The 19,383-nt window shown below is 43.2% G+C and overlaps 1 protein-coding gene and 1 pseudogene across 6 annotated transcripts in view; one reads left to right on the top strand and one right to left on the bottom strand.

The window, feature by feature from the left end:
* RNF38 (ring finger protein 38) overlaps positions 1-13,127 on the top strand; it is an 86,297-nt gene extending 73,170 nt beyond the window's left edge. For all 5 annotated transcript variants that reach the window (XM_080939962.1, XM_080939959.1, XM_080939963.1 and 2 more), the window contains 6 exons: positions 1,297-1,458; positions 2,382-2,485; positions 4,834-4,918; positions 7,154-7,275; positions 11,323-11,422; positions 12,993-13,127. In XM_080939962.1, coding sequence (XP_080796088.1) covers positions 1,297-1,458; positions 2,382-2,485; positions 4,834-4,918; positions 7,154-7,275; positions 11,323-11,422; positions 12,993-13,055 — 636 coding nt within the window. In that variant the 3' untranslated portion in view covers positions 13,056-13,127. The remainder of the gene's footprint in view (positions 1-1,296; positions 1,459-2,381; positions 2,486-4,833; positions 4,919-7,153; positions 7,276-11,322; positions 11,423-12,992) is intronic.
* Positions 13,128-14,176: 1,049 nt separating this feature from the next.
* Positions 14,177-17,747, bottom strand: LOC308438529 (tubulin beta-5 chain-like; annotated as a pseudogene). Its single transcript has one exon. The product of its transcript is annotated as a tubulin beta-5 chain-like (transcript).
* Positions 17,748-19,383: the final 1,636 nt, after the last annotated feature.

The raw sequence follows: 19,383 nt of genomic DNA on the forward strand, positions 1-19,383 counted from the left end.
TAAGTGAATTTTTATTATTTCATATCTGCAGTCTTTCAGGCAGTTAGGAACAAAGGAAACATCTTCCCTGATTGGTATTAGGGTTTGTTTGTGTGTTTTCTATTTTATGTATTTGATGATTTTTAAGTCTGTTCTTACGTGTGTGCATTCTGTAGTTGGGAGGGGGAGGAGTGCATGGCATATGGAAGTCACACTACAGTTTCATGGAGTTGGTTTTCTCCACCTTCTGTGTACATTGAAGAACTGGAACTCAGGTTGCCAGGATCGCCCATCGAGCACCCACTGAGCCATTTCAGTGCCTTATACAGGCGTCTCTGCATTGAAAAGTGGAGACCTTTTCATTGTCTGCACTTAATCTTCTAAAGGTGGGAGGGAGGAGAGAGCACTGAGGATACACTGTGTCAGCACATGTGCAGCTGAGAGACTGGATAAGGGGGCTGGGAACTGAATTCTGTTATCTCTTGGTTATCTCTGTAGCTAGCCCTGTTCCTCCTCTCTCCTCCTTTTCTCGTTTCTTTTCTCCTCTTCCTCTTTCTCTTCCTCCTTTTATTGGTCAGTAAAGTTTTTTGAAATGGTCTCCTTTAACCCAGGTTCATGAGACATTATGATATACAGAAGCTTATAGTGAGGCCACCTACCACACAGTCTAAGAATGCACACTACATGCTGTGAAGTACAATGTGCTCTATAATCATTGCGTACTCAGTGTGTCTCAGGCTGTCCTCAAACAGTCCTCCTGCCTTCGCCGTGTGTTAAAATTATGAGCATGTTATAGATATATGCTAGCATGCCCAGCCATAGCATGCTTCTGAAGTAAGCAAAAACTGTGTCTGTAAGAATACCGATACAGAATTTGTCTAAAAGTCACGTGCTGATTGACACCAAAGTCCATGAATTTTGTACTAGAGTGAAACTTGGACTGTACTATACTCCATTGTTCTGACTTATACACACACCATGTGCTAGTTCTTCAGAGGAGGCTCAGCATCTGAAATTCTCTGTTGATCAGGGTATTACGACTCAAACTTTAACTTCCATGTAGTTGGCTTGCTATGATTTTTCTCTCCCATTTTGAGTTTGAGTATTAAAGGACATGTACACTTACTATACTAGAAGATGCAAATGCTTAATGTGTAAATGAGACAAGCTATAATTAAATGTAGGAAATCTTGGGTCCACTTAAATTTTTTGTTTAGTTTGGTGTATCAACAATGGCCTTGAAAATACTGTTTATTGTTTAAGAAAAATAATTTTTAAAGATTGGAAGTATGCTGATTCCCTTCTCCCCTCCCCCAGCCTCTGCAGAGGATAGAAAATGAAGTGGAGCTCTTAGGAGAACATCTTCAAGTAGGCAGTTTTACTTACCCCCCTTCGGCCCATCCTCCAACGTTACCTCCGTCAGCTCCTTTGCAGTTCCTGACACACGACCCTTTGCATCAGGAGGTGTCCTTTGGAGTAGTAAGTTTTCATGCTTTGTTAATACTCATTTAGTTGTTGGACAACTTATTTTGAGATATTTTCAGTATAACTCTGGAAATGTTCAGAATTCATGTATTCTTAAAATCACTTGCATGTGTGTTTTATCCTGGTTGTTGTATCAACATTAAAGAACTAGTTAATGCCACTTGAACAGTGAGTTTTTTAAAAACCAGGTGTCAGCTGAGCATGGTAGTACAGCAAGGAAGATTGCTGTAAGTTACGAAGGCCAGGTTGGTCTACAAAGCAAGGTCCTGGCTGGTCTGGACTAGATAGCAAGACCTTGTTTTAAGAAGAAAGCAAGTTGGCTGGGCTGGAGAGATGACTCAACAGTTAAGAGTACCAATCTTCCAGAGGTCTTGAGTTCAGTTCCCAGCAACCACATCTTGACTCAAACCATCTATAATGGGATCTGATGCCCTCTTCTGTTGTGTCTGAAGACAGCTACAGTGTGCTCATATAAAATAAATAAATCCTTAAGGGGTGGGGGAGCAAGTTGGATTTTATTCTAGCACTTGGGAGGCAGAAGCAGAGGCAGGTGGGTCTCTTGAGTTGGAGACCAGCCTGGTCCACATAGTGAGGTCCAGCACAGCTAGGGCTATGTAGAGAGAAATAACAAAAATGCATGACCAACACAAACAGAAAGCCAGCAAGGGTGACTCAGAGGGTAAGGGTGTTTGCCATGTAAGCCTGGCAACTGGAGTTCCATCTCAGAACTCACAAGATGCTGGGAGGAGGGAACCAGCTGCATAGACTTGTCCTCTGATCCTCATGTGTGTGCAGTGTATGTGCACCTATCTGTACACATCGTGCACACACATTTTTTTTCTTTTAGCGTAAAAAGTAGATTATTTGACACTGATTGTAAACATAGAATGATCATTTTCAACCTTTCCCTCCTACAGCCTTATCCACCATTTATGCCTCGGAGATTCACAGGACGTAGTAGATACCGATCCCAGCAGCCAGTACCCCCTCCTTACCATCCCAGCTTACTGCCATACGTGTTGTAAGTTCCTTCTTTACTGACATCTGAGAGTCTGTGCTTATGAATTTGTTCTCTGTGCCTGTGTTCAGATACTGCTTACACTTGATGTTAGTGGGACTTGAGAGCTTTTCATTAAGGAAGAAAATGGGAAGGTAAAAACTGAGATAAATTATCAAAGTATATGCCACTACACAGTTGAATCCTTTTTTTGGGGGGGGGGGTTATTTTGTGTGAGTCTTTTGCCTGCAAGTATATGTATGTATATCATGTTCATACAGTGCTTATAGAAGACAGAAGAGGGCATTGGATCTCTGGAACTAGAGTTACAGATGGTTGTGAGCCACTATGTTGATGTGGGAACTGAACCTAGGTCATTTGCACGAACAGCAAGTGCTCCTCACTGCTGAGCAATCTTTTCATCTCCCAGAGTCATAAAACACTTACCTAGAATATGTGAGGTGAGGGAGCGCACACAGGCCACAGCTTGTATGTGAAGGTTAGAGGACACCGGGGCTGTCTGTTCTCTTTAGTGTATGAGTCCCAGGGACCAGGCTTGCCAGGGAGCAACCCTCTTGAGCCATCTCTTGGGCCCTAAAATTACTTTTGGTGGTAATTTTCTTGGAAAACACAAGAAGTCATCTTAGAACCAACTAGCCTGTTAGGATTTAAGTTTATCTCTAATGAGCATCATGGGTTAGACATGGTAGTTTTTTATTTCCTACATAATGAAGTGTAGAAGTAGGTGAAACCCAGGGTGGTTTGTTACCCTTGAGTCTGTGGGATAGCCTTTTCTGGGCCATGATAGTAAAGCAGCTAGTGGAAGTGGAAAGCTGGGGCAGCCAGGTGCGGTTACATACATAGCAAGACCCTGCCTCACAGAAAAGAGGGGTTCAAAAAGGAAGAGGAGAAAGTAGGTGTCTCTGAACATATTACTGTTGTTGATGCTTCATTGACTGAGGCTTAGTCACATGTCTATAACTAGCATTCTAAGTCAGGCATGAAATGTGAGATCTTTAAACTACAAGTTATTTTTCTGGTAATTTTGGCTCCCTCTCTTCCCCTTACTGCATACCTTCCTCTCCTGTTTGTCTTGAAATAAGGAAATATAATCTCCCAACTTGGAGCTCAAAAATGTTTCTATTTAATCTTCTGTATCTTTGTGTAAACTTTAAAGTTAGCATTCATTTTGTACTAAAAGCTATAAAAGTAATTTTTATTCTCTTGCAGTAGTAATTAGCACCTTGGAGGCTTACTGCCTACACTTGGTCTTGGAAGCATCTAGCCTCTATACAATCTAATCTAGACCCAGAATGTTTTCAGCCTGTAATATTTGCTGCTGAAAGCTCACCCTTTCTTCTACTTCCTGAGCCCTCGATGGCTGATTCAACTCAGTTTTTCTGGCTCAAACTCCTCTCCAAGCTGACTGATTCAGTCTCTCAGCCTTGGATTGTTCTGCTTGGCCTCATGCTAACTTTGGCAATCTGTTCTAATCTTCTGGCTCCTCCTCATTCTCTGGCTTGTTCTGTTTTCACCTGTGTCTAGCTTGTTCTCTTTTCTACCTGTCTCTGTACAACTGTCCAGTAAAACTGCCTCTTCCTTTCTCTGCGAGGCCCTGGGGAGGCTTCCCTCTCTGTTCTGGTGAGAGCTGTGCACATTCTATTCTGTCAGATCTTTCTCTGCTCCATCACTTTGTCTGCCCCTCAGTTAGACTTAATCACTTTCAAACATGGTGCTTCCTTCTACAAACTAACTTTACCTTCACTGGGATTAAAGATGTGTACTAAGAGTGTGTCTGTATTCCAGCCAGAGGGATTAAAGGTGTGCATTAAGGGCTGAGCCACACCACAACTAGAAACAGATTTTTCTAGTAAACAACACAGTCTCGGGTTCATAATGTGATCACATATCCTGCAACAAAGGGACATAAAGAGCTTAGTGTTAAATCCATAGATCAATATGGAGGAATAGTGATAACTAGTAATTTTTCTAGTCTACTTATATATTACTATTTAGCAGTTTTTATAATATAGGTCTTGTATATGCTTTATTAAGTATTCCTACATTTAAATTCTTCTTCATTACCTTCATTTATTCAGCCTGAGTATTTGCACACAGTGGCCTGTGTACTTATCTTGGTCCACTTGAAATAGAGGTTTTTAGGGATCAAGTTTCAAACTATCAGGCTTGATAGATCTCCTTTACCTGTCACATTTATCCTGTTGTGCTATTGTTTTTACTCTAAATTTTAGTGTTTAGTAAAGTCAGTGCCTTTAACCCACTGATTAGCACTGACATATTCATCCATGTCCTTGTGTTACCGTGTGTATTGCTGCACACCCGTAGGAACGCTCCCTTGTCTTTCTTTGCAGATCAATGCTTCCAGTGCCACCTGCAGTCGGCCCAGCCTTCAGCTTTGAATTGGATGTGGAAGATGGAGAAGTTGAAAATTATGAGGTTAGTAGATGAACTATGAATTAATTTGGGGACTATTGTATATAGTGTCTTTACTTTCACATAAACATTTATGAGGTTAACGTTGCATTTTAAAATCCAAATAATTCTTAAAATTATTTGGCATCCATAGGATATTTGAACATTTGCCACATTCCTATTCCAATAGGTAGACTTGTTATCTTCACACTTAGAACTCCAGTGAGAGCATGCAGACAGTGAGAAGGTGGGAAGTTTTGCTTTTGTGTAAGGTTGAGGGAGGAAAGTGTTGGCACACTGTGGAATACAGCATATGTTCTGTGACCTGTGTACCTATGGTGCCGGCACTTGAGGGCTGGAAGCAGAAGATAACACATTTGAAGCCAACTCGGGAGAAAATGGAGATGTGAGGTATTACATTGGGACTGACATAGGAGGATCTCATTCAAGGTCAGCTTGAGTTATATAAGACAATTAATCTTTATTTTAAAAAAGCAATCTAATTATAAGCTGAAGCACATAAATAATGAACGATTAAAAATTAAGGAAGAATGAAGTACTAATGTAAAATCAATAAACAATAATTGTAGCATACTAAGATATACATCAAGTGTTTTAAAATATATGAGTTTATGGTATATACTTTTAAAAATCTAATTTATTAGAGCTGGAGAGATGGCTTAGTGATTAAGAGCACTGACTGCTCTTCCAGAGGTCCTGAGTTCAATTCCCAGCACCCACATGGTGGCTCACAACCATCTGTAATGGGATCTGATGCCCTCCTCTGGTGCGTCTGAGGACAGCAACACTGTACTTATATAATAAATCAATCAATCTTTTTAGAAATTCAATTTATTAGTCTTTTTAACAGTTAGGTATGGATAAGTTACTCATTATAAGAATATTTAATAATGATGAAGTTAGTATCATTCTCCCAGCCTTGATGAATTAATGGCACAGCAGGTTTATATGTACCTGGTGACTGACCAGCAGGACAGAACAGAATGGGTCAGAAGTGGAAGTCATTAGTCACATTGGGAACATCTGTAACTGTCTCCAAGGGACCCAACACCTTGCTTCTAGCTTCCATTGACACCCATGCACACATGTGTTACATGTTCTAACTTTACGTATGGTAACATTGTGTCTCTATTTGAATAAAATACTTGTTTTAAAAATAATAATCAGTAGTATTTGAACATTAATTGGATATTTGATTTTAAATTGATTTAATTTTAATTTAATTTAATTTAATTGATGCCATTGTTTTTAAATTTTTTGTGTGTATTGATGTTTTGCCTGTGTGCATGCTTGTGTACCATGTATGTGTCTGAGGCCAGAAGAGGGTGTCACATGGTTCTGAACCTCATACGGGTGCTAGGAATAGAACCAGGGTCCTCTAGAGGAATAGACAGTGCGCTTAACTGCTGGGCCATCTTTCTAGCGCTGTTGTGTTTTGAAGTCTTAAATAAGTTGATTATGTAACAGATGTGATCCACCTCATTTTGCAGGTGTTTTCTATATAGTTAGTCATGTCCACACCAACCAGATGTGTGCGTGCAGGCGTGCGTGTGTGTCTCATGCCTTTGTAAAGCAGGTGGTGCCTTTGCCATGTCTTGGGCTATTTGTGGGAGTTGGTTCTCCGCTACTATGTGGGTCTGGAGATTAATTAAGCTTGGGTTGTCAGGCCCATGACAAATGCCTTTACTTTGTTGAGCCAACATCATTTTGATTAGAGTAGCTGGCTCGTTGTATATTTACCTCTATTGTTTTGGAAATGAATTTGTCTTTGATAAAATCTGAAATTCCTGTGGTGGGTTGTCACTTCTCAGTGGCTGTCCTGATGACTGAGTAGTCTTGTGAGCATATGAGAAAGATCCTAAAAAGTGTAGAGTACAGCTTAGGTACAGCCTAAGTACATAGTTCCCTATGTAAAGAGTTGTAAGTCCTAGCATTTGAGAACTGAAGCAACAGCCTAGTCTACAAAATGATACTAGTCTCAAAAAAAAAAAAAAAAAGTTATCTAAAAGTTATCTAAAAAAAAGGATGGCCAAAAGGCTCCTGCCACCTGGATGACCCATGTTCACTCTGAGATTGAGATTGCCGCCTCTCCACGTGTACGGTCTTCCGATCCCTGCATGTGCTCCATGGTGCCTACCGGTGTGCATGCAGGTGCACACACACGTAATTGAACTGGTATATAATTCTCCAGTAGAAACTATGAAGAAATGAAAATCTGTCTCCTTCTCCTCTCTTTAGGCCCTGTTAAACCTAGCAGAGAGACTGGGAGAGGCGAAACCTCGGGGACTGACTAAAGCAGATATCGAACAGCTTCCTTCTTACAGGTTCAACCCTAGCAACCACCAGTCCGAGCAGACTTTGTAAGTATGTGTCTGGGACACTCCTCCTACCTTTAGGAAGTAGACGTTGGAGTGCCTGAGAGAGCAGGATAAAAGTGAGTGGTCAGGCCCTGGCCAGGTCTGACCAGGTCTGCGCTACCAGTGAAGGAGGGTTAGTCTTATGGACCGACTTTTATTATTCATTTGATTTGTTTCTTTGTTTTTATTATGTCTACAGTATTGTGCCTACATATATGCCTGCAGGCCAGAAGAGGGCACCAAATCTCATTATAGGTAGTTATAAGCCACATGTGGTTTTCTGATAATTGAACTCTGAAAGAGCAGCCAGTGTTTTTACCTCTGAGCCATCTCCAGCCCTCCCCCCTCCCCAGTGTGGACTATTTAAGTCAGAATAGCAAATGATTGATACAAAGTTTAAGTGCAGATTTGAATGCAGAATGAGCTGAAATTCATATCTCAAAGTTCACTGCATTTGTTTTTGTTTTGTTTTGTTTTAGGGTATTAAAGTTGTGCACCTATCACCACAGGTCTAGATCATTTCGTCACTCAAAAAAACTGGTTTCCTCTTAATGTATTAGAAGCCACTGCCCCAGGTCTTCTCAGCTTTGTTTTCCCTCCTCTCTTTCCCCCTCCCTCCAGCCCTCAGTCTCCCTCTGTCTTTCTCTCTTTGTCCTTGACACAGTTTCTCTGTGTAGCCCCACCTGTAATGGAACTTGCTCTGTAGAACTCAGCAGAGATCCACTTGCATTTGCCTCCTGAGTGCTGAGATTAAAGGCGTGGGTCACGCCTGCCTCTCAGCCTCTTAGTGCCGTATCTTCTGTGTCTGTAGACAGCACCTATCTGGAATCCTGTAACACAGTGCTCTCAAACTTTTAATACAGTTCTCCATGTGGTGGTGATCACCAACCATAAAATTACTTTATTGCTACTTCATAGCTATACATTTGCTATGTGCTTTTGTTATGAATCATAAGTAAATACCTGAGAAGCCACCCTGTGTAAGAGACGTTTGATCTCCAAAGGCTGCACACAGGTTGAGAGCCGTTGCTATGATGCTAGTTTTTCAAGTCTGTGCAGAAAGGCTGTGCTGCACTCCTCTTTCCAGATGTATGTTCAGCAACTAGTCCTCCTCGGGGCACTGATCTTTATAACCCTATAGTGCTTACCCTTCCTCTCCTTTACATTGTTTGGCTGTTGTGAACAACTTAAGGATACTTGGAACCTTTGTGTGAACAGTTTTCTGTGCATTTGTTTTCACTTCTCAGATAAAAGTGAAGTACCTGGAAGTGAGTTGCCGAATTAAATTCGCAATTTACATTACAAATTTTCCATTTAGCATTTCTGAGAGCAGTGCACAGAGATTTCAGTTCCCATCTTTCTAACACATGACATCGTCTCTGCCTCTGGTGCAGCTGTCCCTCTGGCTTAGTGTTGTTAGCCGACTAAAGTTTCACTTTCTTTCCTTGGTGGCTGCTAACGCTAAACATCTTTTCTTGTGTTCATTGGCTTTCATGTATAAGTAAGTGTGTGTGTGTGTGTGTGTGTGTGTGTGTGTGTGTGTGTGTGTGTGTGTGTGTGTGTGAGAGAGAGAGAGAGAGAGAGAGAGAGAGAAAGAGGAGAGAGAGAGAGAGATTTTTGTTTGTTTTTTCAGAAATGTCTATTTAAATCATTGTCTTTTTTCAAGTTGGGTTGTCTTTATTACCTGAAGAAGCTTCTTGTACATTAAAAATAAAAATCTTTGTCAAATGCAGGGAGCTGGAAAGATGGCTCAGTTGTTAAGAGTATTGACTGCTCTTCCAGAGGACCTGAGTTCAAGTCCCAGCAACTCAAAACCATCTGTAATGAGATCTGAAACCCTCTTCTGGTGTGTCTGAAGACAGCTACAGTGTACTCTCTCTCTCTCTCTCTCACACACACACACACACACACACACACACACTAAATCTTTAAATTAAAAAAAAAGATGTTAAGTAATATCTCCTGCTTTAGAGGGTTTGGTTGTACAGTGCTTGTTGAACAAGTGTGGGAACCTAAGCTCAATTCCCAGCACTCATGTACAGTGGCCAAGTGTGGTGGTGCACACTTAGAATCCCAGTACTGAGGAGGAGAGGTAGTTAGAGCCCTGTTTTGCCGGCCTAGCTTGTTTGGCAAGTAAGAGACTTGTCTGGTTATCTGATACTAAATGGTCATCCCTAGAAACATGCGTACAAGTGTAGATTGAGCTGGTGCGTGTGTGTGTGTGTGTGTGTGTGTCTGTGTGTGCATGTGTAACAGTTAGTGAAAAAAGGTCATGAGTTTGAAATAGCAAGGGGGGCTGAGTACATTTGAGGGTTCAGAGGAAGAAAAGGGAAGGGAGGCATACTGTATTGATAAAAAAAAAGTCTTAAAAAATAGAAAACAAGTTATGACTGAGAGATAGCTCCAGGGGTAAAGTGCTTGGGTGGGGACCTGACCTCAAGCCCCCAGAGCTTTCACTAGGGTGTGGGCGTGGCTATACTCTCCTAATCCCACTGCTGGGGAAGGAGTAAGCTCTGGTTTCAGTGAGACCCTGTCAGGTAAAGGTGCTGCGGGTCAGCAACCTGAGTTCTCTCCCAGGAATCCTGTAAGGTTGGCTGAAGCGCTGAAGGAAATGCAGGGGAGGTGAGGAGTGAGTGAGGAAGAACCTCACGCACGTGTGTACACACATGAACACCTGTGTGAGCATTTCCTCCTCCCCAGATTTCTCCCATTCTGTAGGTTGTCTTTGTTAATTTTGGTTTTGTGGTGCCAGGAACCAAAACCATGACTTTGCACATGCTAGTGAAATACTTTGAACTATATCCCTGTGCAGTTTCTAGACGGAAACCTTTAAAAAACAAATTTCTTCTTTTATGAGATTTGTTTTTTTTTTGTGATGTTAAGGATCCAAGCTGGGTCTTAGCACCTGCCAATCAAATATTCTGCCCAAGCTGTGTCCCCACCTAGTTTTGATTTTTAGTTTTTTTGTTTGTTTGTTTGTTTGCTTTTCTCTTGATGGCTGACATTTTCTTTATGCCAAAAAAAAACTGGAAGATCATAAAAATTTCCTGTTTTTCCCCCTTAATCTACAATTTTGATCCATCTTTTTATTTATTTGTTAAATTAGTTTTGCATACATGTTTATCCTGTATCTGCAGGTAGATATGTATGCACATAGAGATTAGAAGTTGGTATCAGGTAACTTTCCTGTCATTCTCCAGTTCTGGAAGTCAGGGATCCCTGCTTTTTTATGTGAATCGGACCTTTGAGTCTGAACTCTGGTCCTGTTATTTATACAGAAACTTTATTCATCAAGCCTCCTCCCTGTCCGTAATTAATTTTTATATTGTGTAAGACTTTGGGCTCGTCTACATTTGCTCTTTTTCATGTGAATATCCTGCTGTCTCGGTGCTCTTGTCGGGGGAAGAGTGGGCCTCGCTGTCCTGGAACCCACTACACCAGGCTAGTCTCAAACTCAGAGCTCCTCCTGTCTCTGTCTCAAGAATAAAGGTGTGCAGCACCCTGTTCAACCTTATTCCAGCACTTCTAAGAGTAATACATTATCAGTGTAGTATCTAGTGTCTTTTCAGACTGGCTGGAATGTTAATTAGCAATGCCCCTTTTGTTACCTGTTTTGTTTTTTCTGGTGAATGTGTAACATGTTTGAGTGTGGTAGTGTAGTGCCTGCCTGTGAATGGTGCATGAGTCTTGACATAGGAGCCGTCACTAAGTTAGCTTTTGCCTCTAGACAAGCCAGCCAGAAGCCCTCAGACTTCCCCACGTCTACCTCCCAGTGCTGGGATTATACAGGCACGCACAGCCATGCTTGGCTTCGTACATGGGTGCTGGGCTTTAGACTTGGGTCTTCATGCTTACTAGCACTGTTAACCACTCAGCCATCTCTTTCACTCCTTAACCAGACATATTTGATAATCTGTCAGTAAATCTCTTAGCATCATCATTTTTAGGGTAGTAGTAATTTTTTAAGTGATATTTTGGTATCTGAGAATAGTTTTACAAACATAATAGTCAAAATAGAAAACCAAAAATGGTTTCTTTGCTCTTTTCCAGGTGTGTAGTATGCATGTGTGATTTTGAGTCAAGGCAGCTTCTTAGAGTCTTACCCTGTAACCACGAGTTTCATGCCAAGTGTGTCGATAAATGGCTTAAGGTAAAGTGATCACAAGTGTAGCGTGTAAGTCCGTGTGTGGAGGTGGGTATAGGAGATAAAATGGCAGCATAGTGTTTAAAGGAATCTGTGAAAAGTCCGTGAAGAGGAGCTGTGGAGCCTGGAAACAGACGCGTGTGCTAAGCATGGGCGGCTGCTGTGCTCAGTTCCCAGTGTTGGTTGTTTTGTTTTGTTTTGTGTTTTTAAAGAAGAACATAATTGTAGCCATCAACATGGTGGCAGTCTCCCTGGGGCAGGGGCCAAGCATGGTGCTTGTCCTACTGTCTGTGAGCCCTCATTTTAACCTGGGGCCCAAGACTTTGGCTTCTTAGAGCTCTTGTTTTGTTTTTTAGTTAAATCAGAGTCAGGATGGAACCTCACTGGGGCTTTTTTGTCAGAGGATTTTTTTTTTTTTTTTTTTTTTTTTTTTTTTTTTTTTGTGGAGAATAGCTTTTTATTGGGTTCTAATCAGTCCTTCTCCTGTGCATCTAGGAAACCCCAAAGATTAAGAATAGCAGTGGTCTGACAGAGTGACTGCTGAGGCTTCTTGTCCTTTTTTCTTTTTTCTTTTTCTTTTTTTTTTTAAGCAGTCAGTTTTCGGGTTTTTTAGTAAAATTTGCTAATTAGGCAACTCTATATTCTAATAAGGAGGACATTTAAGGTACGGCAGGTGTGCACTCAAGGGGGAGGCCGAGCCATTCTAGACTACTGAGTAAGGTCTGTCTACTGAACCCTGAAAGTGAAGAGTCTGTACACGTGGACTGTGGGGGGTGCCCAGGGGAGCTCACTGATGGAGCTGGGGATTGAAGAATCGTTCGGAAGCATGGAGGAGTTTATGCCTGATTCCAAAAGGCAAGGGGCAGGGTGCTACTGCAGCTGTGTCTGACAGGCCTCACTGGCCACAGTGTAGAGAAAATGACAGGAAATCCGGTTTCTCAGAAAGGAACAGAATAGGATGAGGGTGAGCCCGGCAGCTGAGTGGTGAGTGGCAAGCAGTGGAGAGACCGATCCCTCCAAGAGCCTTCATCATGATGTGGGGATTGAGTGTTCGCTGAGTAGAACTGTGGTGGCCAGGACAGTGAGGGAACAGCAAGTGACGAGGCAGGAAGGAGTGAGTGGGGATCATGTGATGTGACGGGTGGGGTCTCCTGAGAGACCGTGCAGACACTAGGAGCAGTGAGGACGGGAGACAGGCTCTTGGCATGCACTCACTCACACTGAGGAGAGCGGGGACAGAGGGAGCAGGTCAGTGCTCCATCCTAAAGACCAGCCCCACCCCCATTGTGCTCCCTCTAAAACAAAAAAGAATAGCCAAGATCTTGAATTTAAGTTGTTTTTTTTCCAGACTAGTGATAACAAATCATGTTTATGGATTTAAACAGTCATCAGAAAGTTACTTGTGGGTTGTTGTGCTTTGACTCATGATTCTCCTGCCTCCAAGAGCTGGATTACAGGCTCACAGCACTGTCCTGGTTTAGGATTTGTCTCTAAAGGAATAGAATATAGAGACCATATAAGAACAACAGTTGAACTGGATTCTTCACTCAATAGGCTTCCTCCTCTTGTCTTTCAGGGAAATCGTACTTGTCCAATTTGCCGAGCTGATGCTTCTGAAGTGCATCGGGATTCAGAGTGACCAGCTTAAGAGCACAAATTTAGTCTGGGTGTTCCTCATCACATGTACATATGGACTATCCATTGAACTTAACCTGTGTGGCTTCCAGCCCTCCCTTTACCAAAAGGGTCAATGGACCTTTCTTTGCACTGTGTGACTTAATCAACTATAAAAGCTTACAATTAGTCTTCACAATTATGGGATTGTTATACTAACTGTGTGATTGGAACTCCAAAGACCTTTTCTTTAGCTTAATTTTGTGTGTGCACTAACATTCCCTGGTTTTTGTGTGATCATTCCGAGTGTTGCTGCAAGATTACAGTGGACGTGATCTTTTAGCATGTGCTTTTATAAAAAGTGGTAGCTCCAGATGACATAGCAATCTACCTTATATAGAGCCTTCCGAAACTGTGAGTGGAACTGAGTGCAGCGTATGACTGCTGGTGATCAGTGAATCTGTGAGCGAGTGTGTGCAACTACATGTGTGGGGGCATGGTAGCTACTGTGTGTGTGAGATCCTATATACCAGCATGTACCAAGAATGTGTGTGTAGTTTATTTAAACAGCACTAGTACTGTACACTGGTTTTCCTTGTGTTTGCTGTTGCGCACTGATTGCTAAGGGTGCATCCATTCTGAGCATTGATCCTCCATCCCCTTCCCTCCCAAGGGATGGAGTGAGAAAAGCCTTCTTCCTTTGCTTCAGGCAGCTGTCCCCTTTCTTCCTTGGTGATCCTATATGGGTCACTTCAGAACAAAGTGTCAGATTCTCACTCCATGATCTGATTTTTTTTTTTTAATTCTATTGTAAAAGAAACTTAAGTCTCCAACTTGCTATTTCCAAAAAGGTGCAATATCATGTACACCATCATTAGCAATATTAGCATTTCAATCAGTGATCTTGAGTGTTACCTGTTTTTGCTTTACATTTCTAGTAGCTTCTTACAGAAAGGACCTCTGGGGTTTTTTTGTTTTGTTTTTTGACATTGCACAAATATTTATTGAGTGCCTGCCATGTGCCACGGTTTACCCCCAATGAGAAAAGAAAACGGAACAAAATCAGGACAGAGGCAACAGCAAGAAACTGGAGGACAAAGGGCAGTTGGAGAGAGCTGAGGGAACTAAGCAGCCTGAGGTGGCATAGGGCTCTCTGCCTCAGGCTTGTTCTTCCACCTCTTCTCCAAAATCCTCTTCCTCCTCTACGGTGGCATCCTGGTACTGCTGGTACTCGGAGACAAGGTCATTCTTGTTGCTCTCAGCTTCGGTGAACTCCATCTCGTCCACGCCCTCACCCGTGTACCAGTGGAGGAAAGCCTCCAGCGGAACATTGCTGTAAACTGCTCCGAGATGCGCTTGAAGAGCTTCTGGATGGCCGTGCTGTTTCCAATGAAGGTGACTGCCATCTTGAGGCCACATGGTGGGCTGTCACAGACGGCCGTCTTGACGTTGGGGATCCATTTCACAAAGTAGCTGCTGTTCTTGTTCTATCTGCTCGTCCACCTCCTTCATGTCTGGACATCTGTCCACAGAAGACAGCCGCCACCATGGGGTACTGGCTGTGGCTCTTGCCACATGCTCTTGGCGTCAAAGACCTGCTGGGTAAGTTCAAGCACAGTGAGGGCCTGGTGGTTCTGGCTTCCACAGCTGGTGAGGGGCAAAGCCAGGCATGAAGAAGTGGAGACAAGGGAACGGCACCATGTTGACAGCCAGCTTTCTAAGGTCAGCATTAGGCTCATGGTGGCCGAGACGAGATGGTTCAGGTCTCCGTAGGTTGGTGTGGTGATGTTGATGGGGAAGCAGATGTCGTAGAGGGCGGTGTTGTCGATGCAGTAGGTCTCGGCTGTGTTCTCCACCAACTGATGGACAGACAGGGTGGTATAGGGCTCCACCACGGTGTCAGGCACTGAAGGTATCCATGATGGGGTCAGGATCTTGCAGATGACCAGGGTGCCCCTGCCAGAGCCCGTGCCTCCACCCAGTGAGTGTGTGTCAGCGGAAAGCCTTGCAGGCAGTCACAGCTCTGCCTCCTTCCACACCGCATCCAAGACAGAGTCAACCAGCTCAGCTCCTCTGCCCTTAGCCCAGTTGTTTTCTGCCCCAGACTGACCAAAAACAAAGTTGTCTGGTCTGAAGATCTGGCCAAAAGGACCTGGTTCTAGATGCACTAAGATATACTTGGCGTACTTGCTTACCTGTGGCTTCATGGTAGGTACCGGTGGGGTCGATGCCGTGGTCATCGCTTATCACCTCCCAGAACTGCATAGAGAAGAGCGACGTGGCCTCAGTGACTCAAGTCCTAAGGGATGCCTCCCGCCCCTCATTTCAGTTCCAGACATGCTCAAACAAAGCTGTGGTGCAGACACTGCAATTCCGTTATCTGCTTGCTAAACCCTCCAAGGAGGAACCTACGCCCCGGAAGGTTACATACAACCTTAGTGGATAGGACGGGTGACGGGTGGTTCAGAGGGCCAGGGTTGCAAGCATCTGTGTGGGCGGATGGCGCCCCCCTACTTGGCTCAGCACTCAGGTTGGCTCCCGAAGCCAGGCACCGCCCTTCCAGGCCCGCACAAGAGAGCCTGTATTTTTTATTAATCTATAGATTTATGGTCTGTTCTGAAGATGTTTGAGTAATATATTTTTAACAACACCACTGGTCCTGTAAGTCGCTCCTGGTTTCTGGTGTGTGTCCTTCAGTCAGGCCTCCATAGGCAGTGGTTTTAAGAGAACCGTTTGTTTCTGTTGGTGTTAACTAAGTTCACACATTCCAGGCCCGGGGCTGTTGTCTACTAATTCCCTCAGTAAACACTCAGAGTGGATCAAGTGCTGTGACCACTCATTTCTTAGGCCTGGTTTGCTTTGAAGTCCCCCCTTTAAATTTATGTCAGAATGAGAAAAGCTCAATACAACAGGTGCCCAGAATACTTGCAGTGTATATGAAGATTGAGTTTTTGTATAAAAAAATAATGCTATCAAACAAGAATTGACCTTTATTTAATCTGAGATGATACATAACTATGTGTGTGTATATATATTTTTTAAAAATTGGTTCATTGAACAAAATTGTTTGAGGTCATTTTTCAGCACCATTGGGTTCCTTTCTCCTCCTCCTTGTGCTCAGCCTTCTCTGCCTCTGAGTTATCGGCGTCTGTGCAGCCACACTGTGCAGCCGTCCACCCGCAGCTGGGGCACCTTGCTGCCAACCTCACTAACTCACAGTTGGCACTGGGCCTGTTTTTACTCAGACAGGGACAGCGTACGACTGCTTGTTACTGCCGTGGTCCTTACCCTCCCTGAGGTTTCTCTAAGCTCATCAGTAGCCTAGAGTTCAGAAAAGCTATTCCACACAGAAGCACAATTTTGTCTTCTTCCAGACACTGTTGTCTGTATCGCATTAGACAAATAGGATTTGATCTACATTCTGTTGCCCCTAGACTGTGTTAGTGTGTCAGAAATACAGTGGTAAAATGCACTTGTTACTTTTAAATCATTAGGATGACCCCTGTCTGGTTCCTAATGAATAAAAGGTGTGTTAAATACCAAAATTACTGACATGTATAACTAAGGAGCTCCAAATCACATACAGTTTAATTTTTATTTTTTCATTTAAAGAAATCATGTTTAAAATGGTACAAGTCCATCTTGCATATAGACTTTTATCCTCTTGATGCACACAAGGGAAGCGTTTTCCTAACTTCTGCAGACACACTGAGTCCAAGGCACATGACTGGAAAGTAGCCTTTCTTCTATCGATGTTTTGTTTTGTTTTCTTAAAGAGGTGGTTGGCAATTTAGGAGGCATCTGGGTCTGTCCTAGTAAAACCCTGTTGTGCAGATGACTGCTGTCTCCTGGGAACAGAGCAGACCTGTCCGTGGAGGGGTCAGGCTGTCTTAGGTGCACAGCTGTGATCTCCAGCTGGCCTCTGGAGCATCTGGCAGCAAGTGAGGAGGAAGGGCAGCTGTGTGCTGCCCATGAGCACGTGGGGAGGTGGACCAGTGGCAGGGTGTGGGCACAGCCTTCATCCTCTGCTGCAGCATCATTGGCTTTACTGTCTTAATCCAGCTGTGGACTTTTTCTGTGATTTGTTTGGATTTGGGGTTTTGTTTTTATTTTTGTTTGGTTTTGATTTTGGTTTGAGGGTTTTTGGGGTTTTTGTTATTGCTGCTGTTGGTTTTCTTGTTTTTGGCTTTGATTTTTGTGTGTGTTTGTTGTTGTTTTGCATGAATCACAGTATTTTGTACTTTTTAAAAACTCCAACCTCCACAAAACAACTGAAGGCCTCCAAATATCAAGATATCCTGAATTTTTTTTAACAGAATCTGAAATTAAATTTTATACGCTCCCTGAGATGTAATTTGCTAACATTCTTAAATTTGGGCCTCTTGTGATAATCACAGCAATCTGCCTGCCTGCTTCCGAGTTCACAGAGTCCCCAGGCCTTCCTCACGTCTGTCCCTCACTCACGTCTGCTCACCTCATGTTGCTGCTTGTTTCAGATTATGAAAGCTCACAGGGGTGTTTATTGGAATCATTTGCTGAGTCATTTCCTCAAATCATATTCCATTGTCAGTTAACATATAGTTTTAAATGTATGTATTATAAATATCTGTAACCAAAATCATTTGAAGGCTTGATAAATTTTTAACAAAGTTTGTACATTTTTTATGAAAGTTACTAGTAATGCTTTACTAAGTAGTGCAATGAATTTTTATTTTTAATCCCTGTGCCCGATTTTGGAGTTGAGAGGGTTGTTGGTAATAAATGTATGATGTACACTTAAAACATGTTGCGTTTCATGTAAGGTGTATTTTTAGAATTTGTTTGCAAAGGGGTGGAGGTGAGGGACACAGTGTAGGGGATGGGGTGGAGGTGAGGGACACAGTAGAGGATGGGGTGGAGGTGAGGGACACAGTAGGGGGTGGGGTGGAGGTGAGGGACACAATAGGGGGTGGGGTGGAGGTGAGGGACACAGTAGGGGATGGGGTGGAGGTGAGGTGTTAACCACCAGGCTTTCGAAGTGTATCTGGTGTTAATGTAAACAACCTAGACTCACAAAATGAGCATTGGAACGTGGAGTACAATGCTTACAAAGAGGTCAAGCATCCAGCAGTAAGGGTAGCCACACTTGGGTGTGTGCATATCTAACAGCTACAGATGTAGGAAACTAAATGTATCATCGCTGCCCCTCCCCCAACCACAGGAACGGTCCCAGGTAACTGGGAAAAGAAGTATACACTGGGGTCAGTGTATAGCCAAGTTACTGTCAACAAAGGAAAGGATCGTCTCTTTGTCATACACATTACATAATCCATCTCTGCTGACTCAGATGTAAGCAATGTGTGACTAGTTACTTGAGCAGGTGAGTCTCGTAACCACCAACTCACCATTGCCTGGAAAAGAGCTATTCTAAAAGTCCTCCTACCTTTGACAAGAGTTTATAGCACTCCTAGGATTTGATAATGTTACAAGCATCTCTGATATCACTGGCTAAAATGTTTATTAAATGATCGGAAACCCCTGTTTATACCAGAATAAAATTCTTACATGGTCTGACAGAAGTGTAGGTTAGTGGCCACATTTCCAAGCAGAAGAATTGATCACCTGGAAAAACAGTCGAGATGTCTTGGTAAGGAAGAGGCTGTCATGGTGGCTGATGACTCACATCTAGCCTGCTGGGTCGCATTACCTGGTTCTAAGGAGCTGCACTATTACTGAGTAGTGTGTGTCTATATTAACATGTATTTAGGGACCTAAATCTCTGCCCCTCAGCTTTGCGTGTGCAGAGGGTGATGACAGCGGATGTTGCTCCGGAGTTGCTCTCTGAGACGGGGTCTCTCACCGTCCGGGAGCTCACCAAGCACCCTAGGCTGACGATCGAGCCCCGGAGATTCTTTGGCCTCCACCTCCCAGCACTGGCACTACAGCATCTGCCACCTTCCTCAGCTCTCGTTTGCCTCCTTAATGTGGGTTCTGGGAATGAATGCTGGGTCCTTTACATCATAACAAGTTATATTAGCACTCAGAGTAAAGTGGTTTTTAATCTGACTGTAGTTTAAAGCATAGAATGATAAAAAGTTGGAGTCTGCACAACTCTCCTCATGACTCAAGACCATGTGAAAGGGAAAGAGCCTAAGGAGGGCTGTGAAGTGCTCTTTCCGACGGGACGTCCTGAGCTCTGCGGCCAGAGTTATCTCTACAGAGTTCAAGCCAAGACCAGTCAACATCCCAACAGGCAGCAACTAATTGGACTCGATGAGTGTATTAGTCACGGTTCTCTAGGGGGAAAGAACTTGAAGAATATGTAAGAAAACATATAATGGCTGTCTACTAATGAAGACCAAGGAGTCCCTTAA

This window comes from Micromys minutus (genome assembly GCF_963924665.1).
Source record: "Micromys minutus genome assembly, chromosome: 28".
Classification (NCBI taxonomy): Eukaryota; Metazoa; Chordata; class Mammalia; order Rodentia; family Muridae; genus Micromys; species Micromys minutus.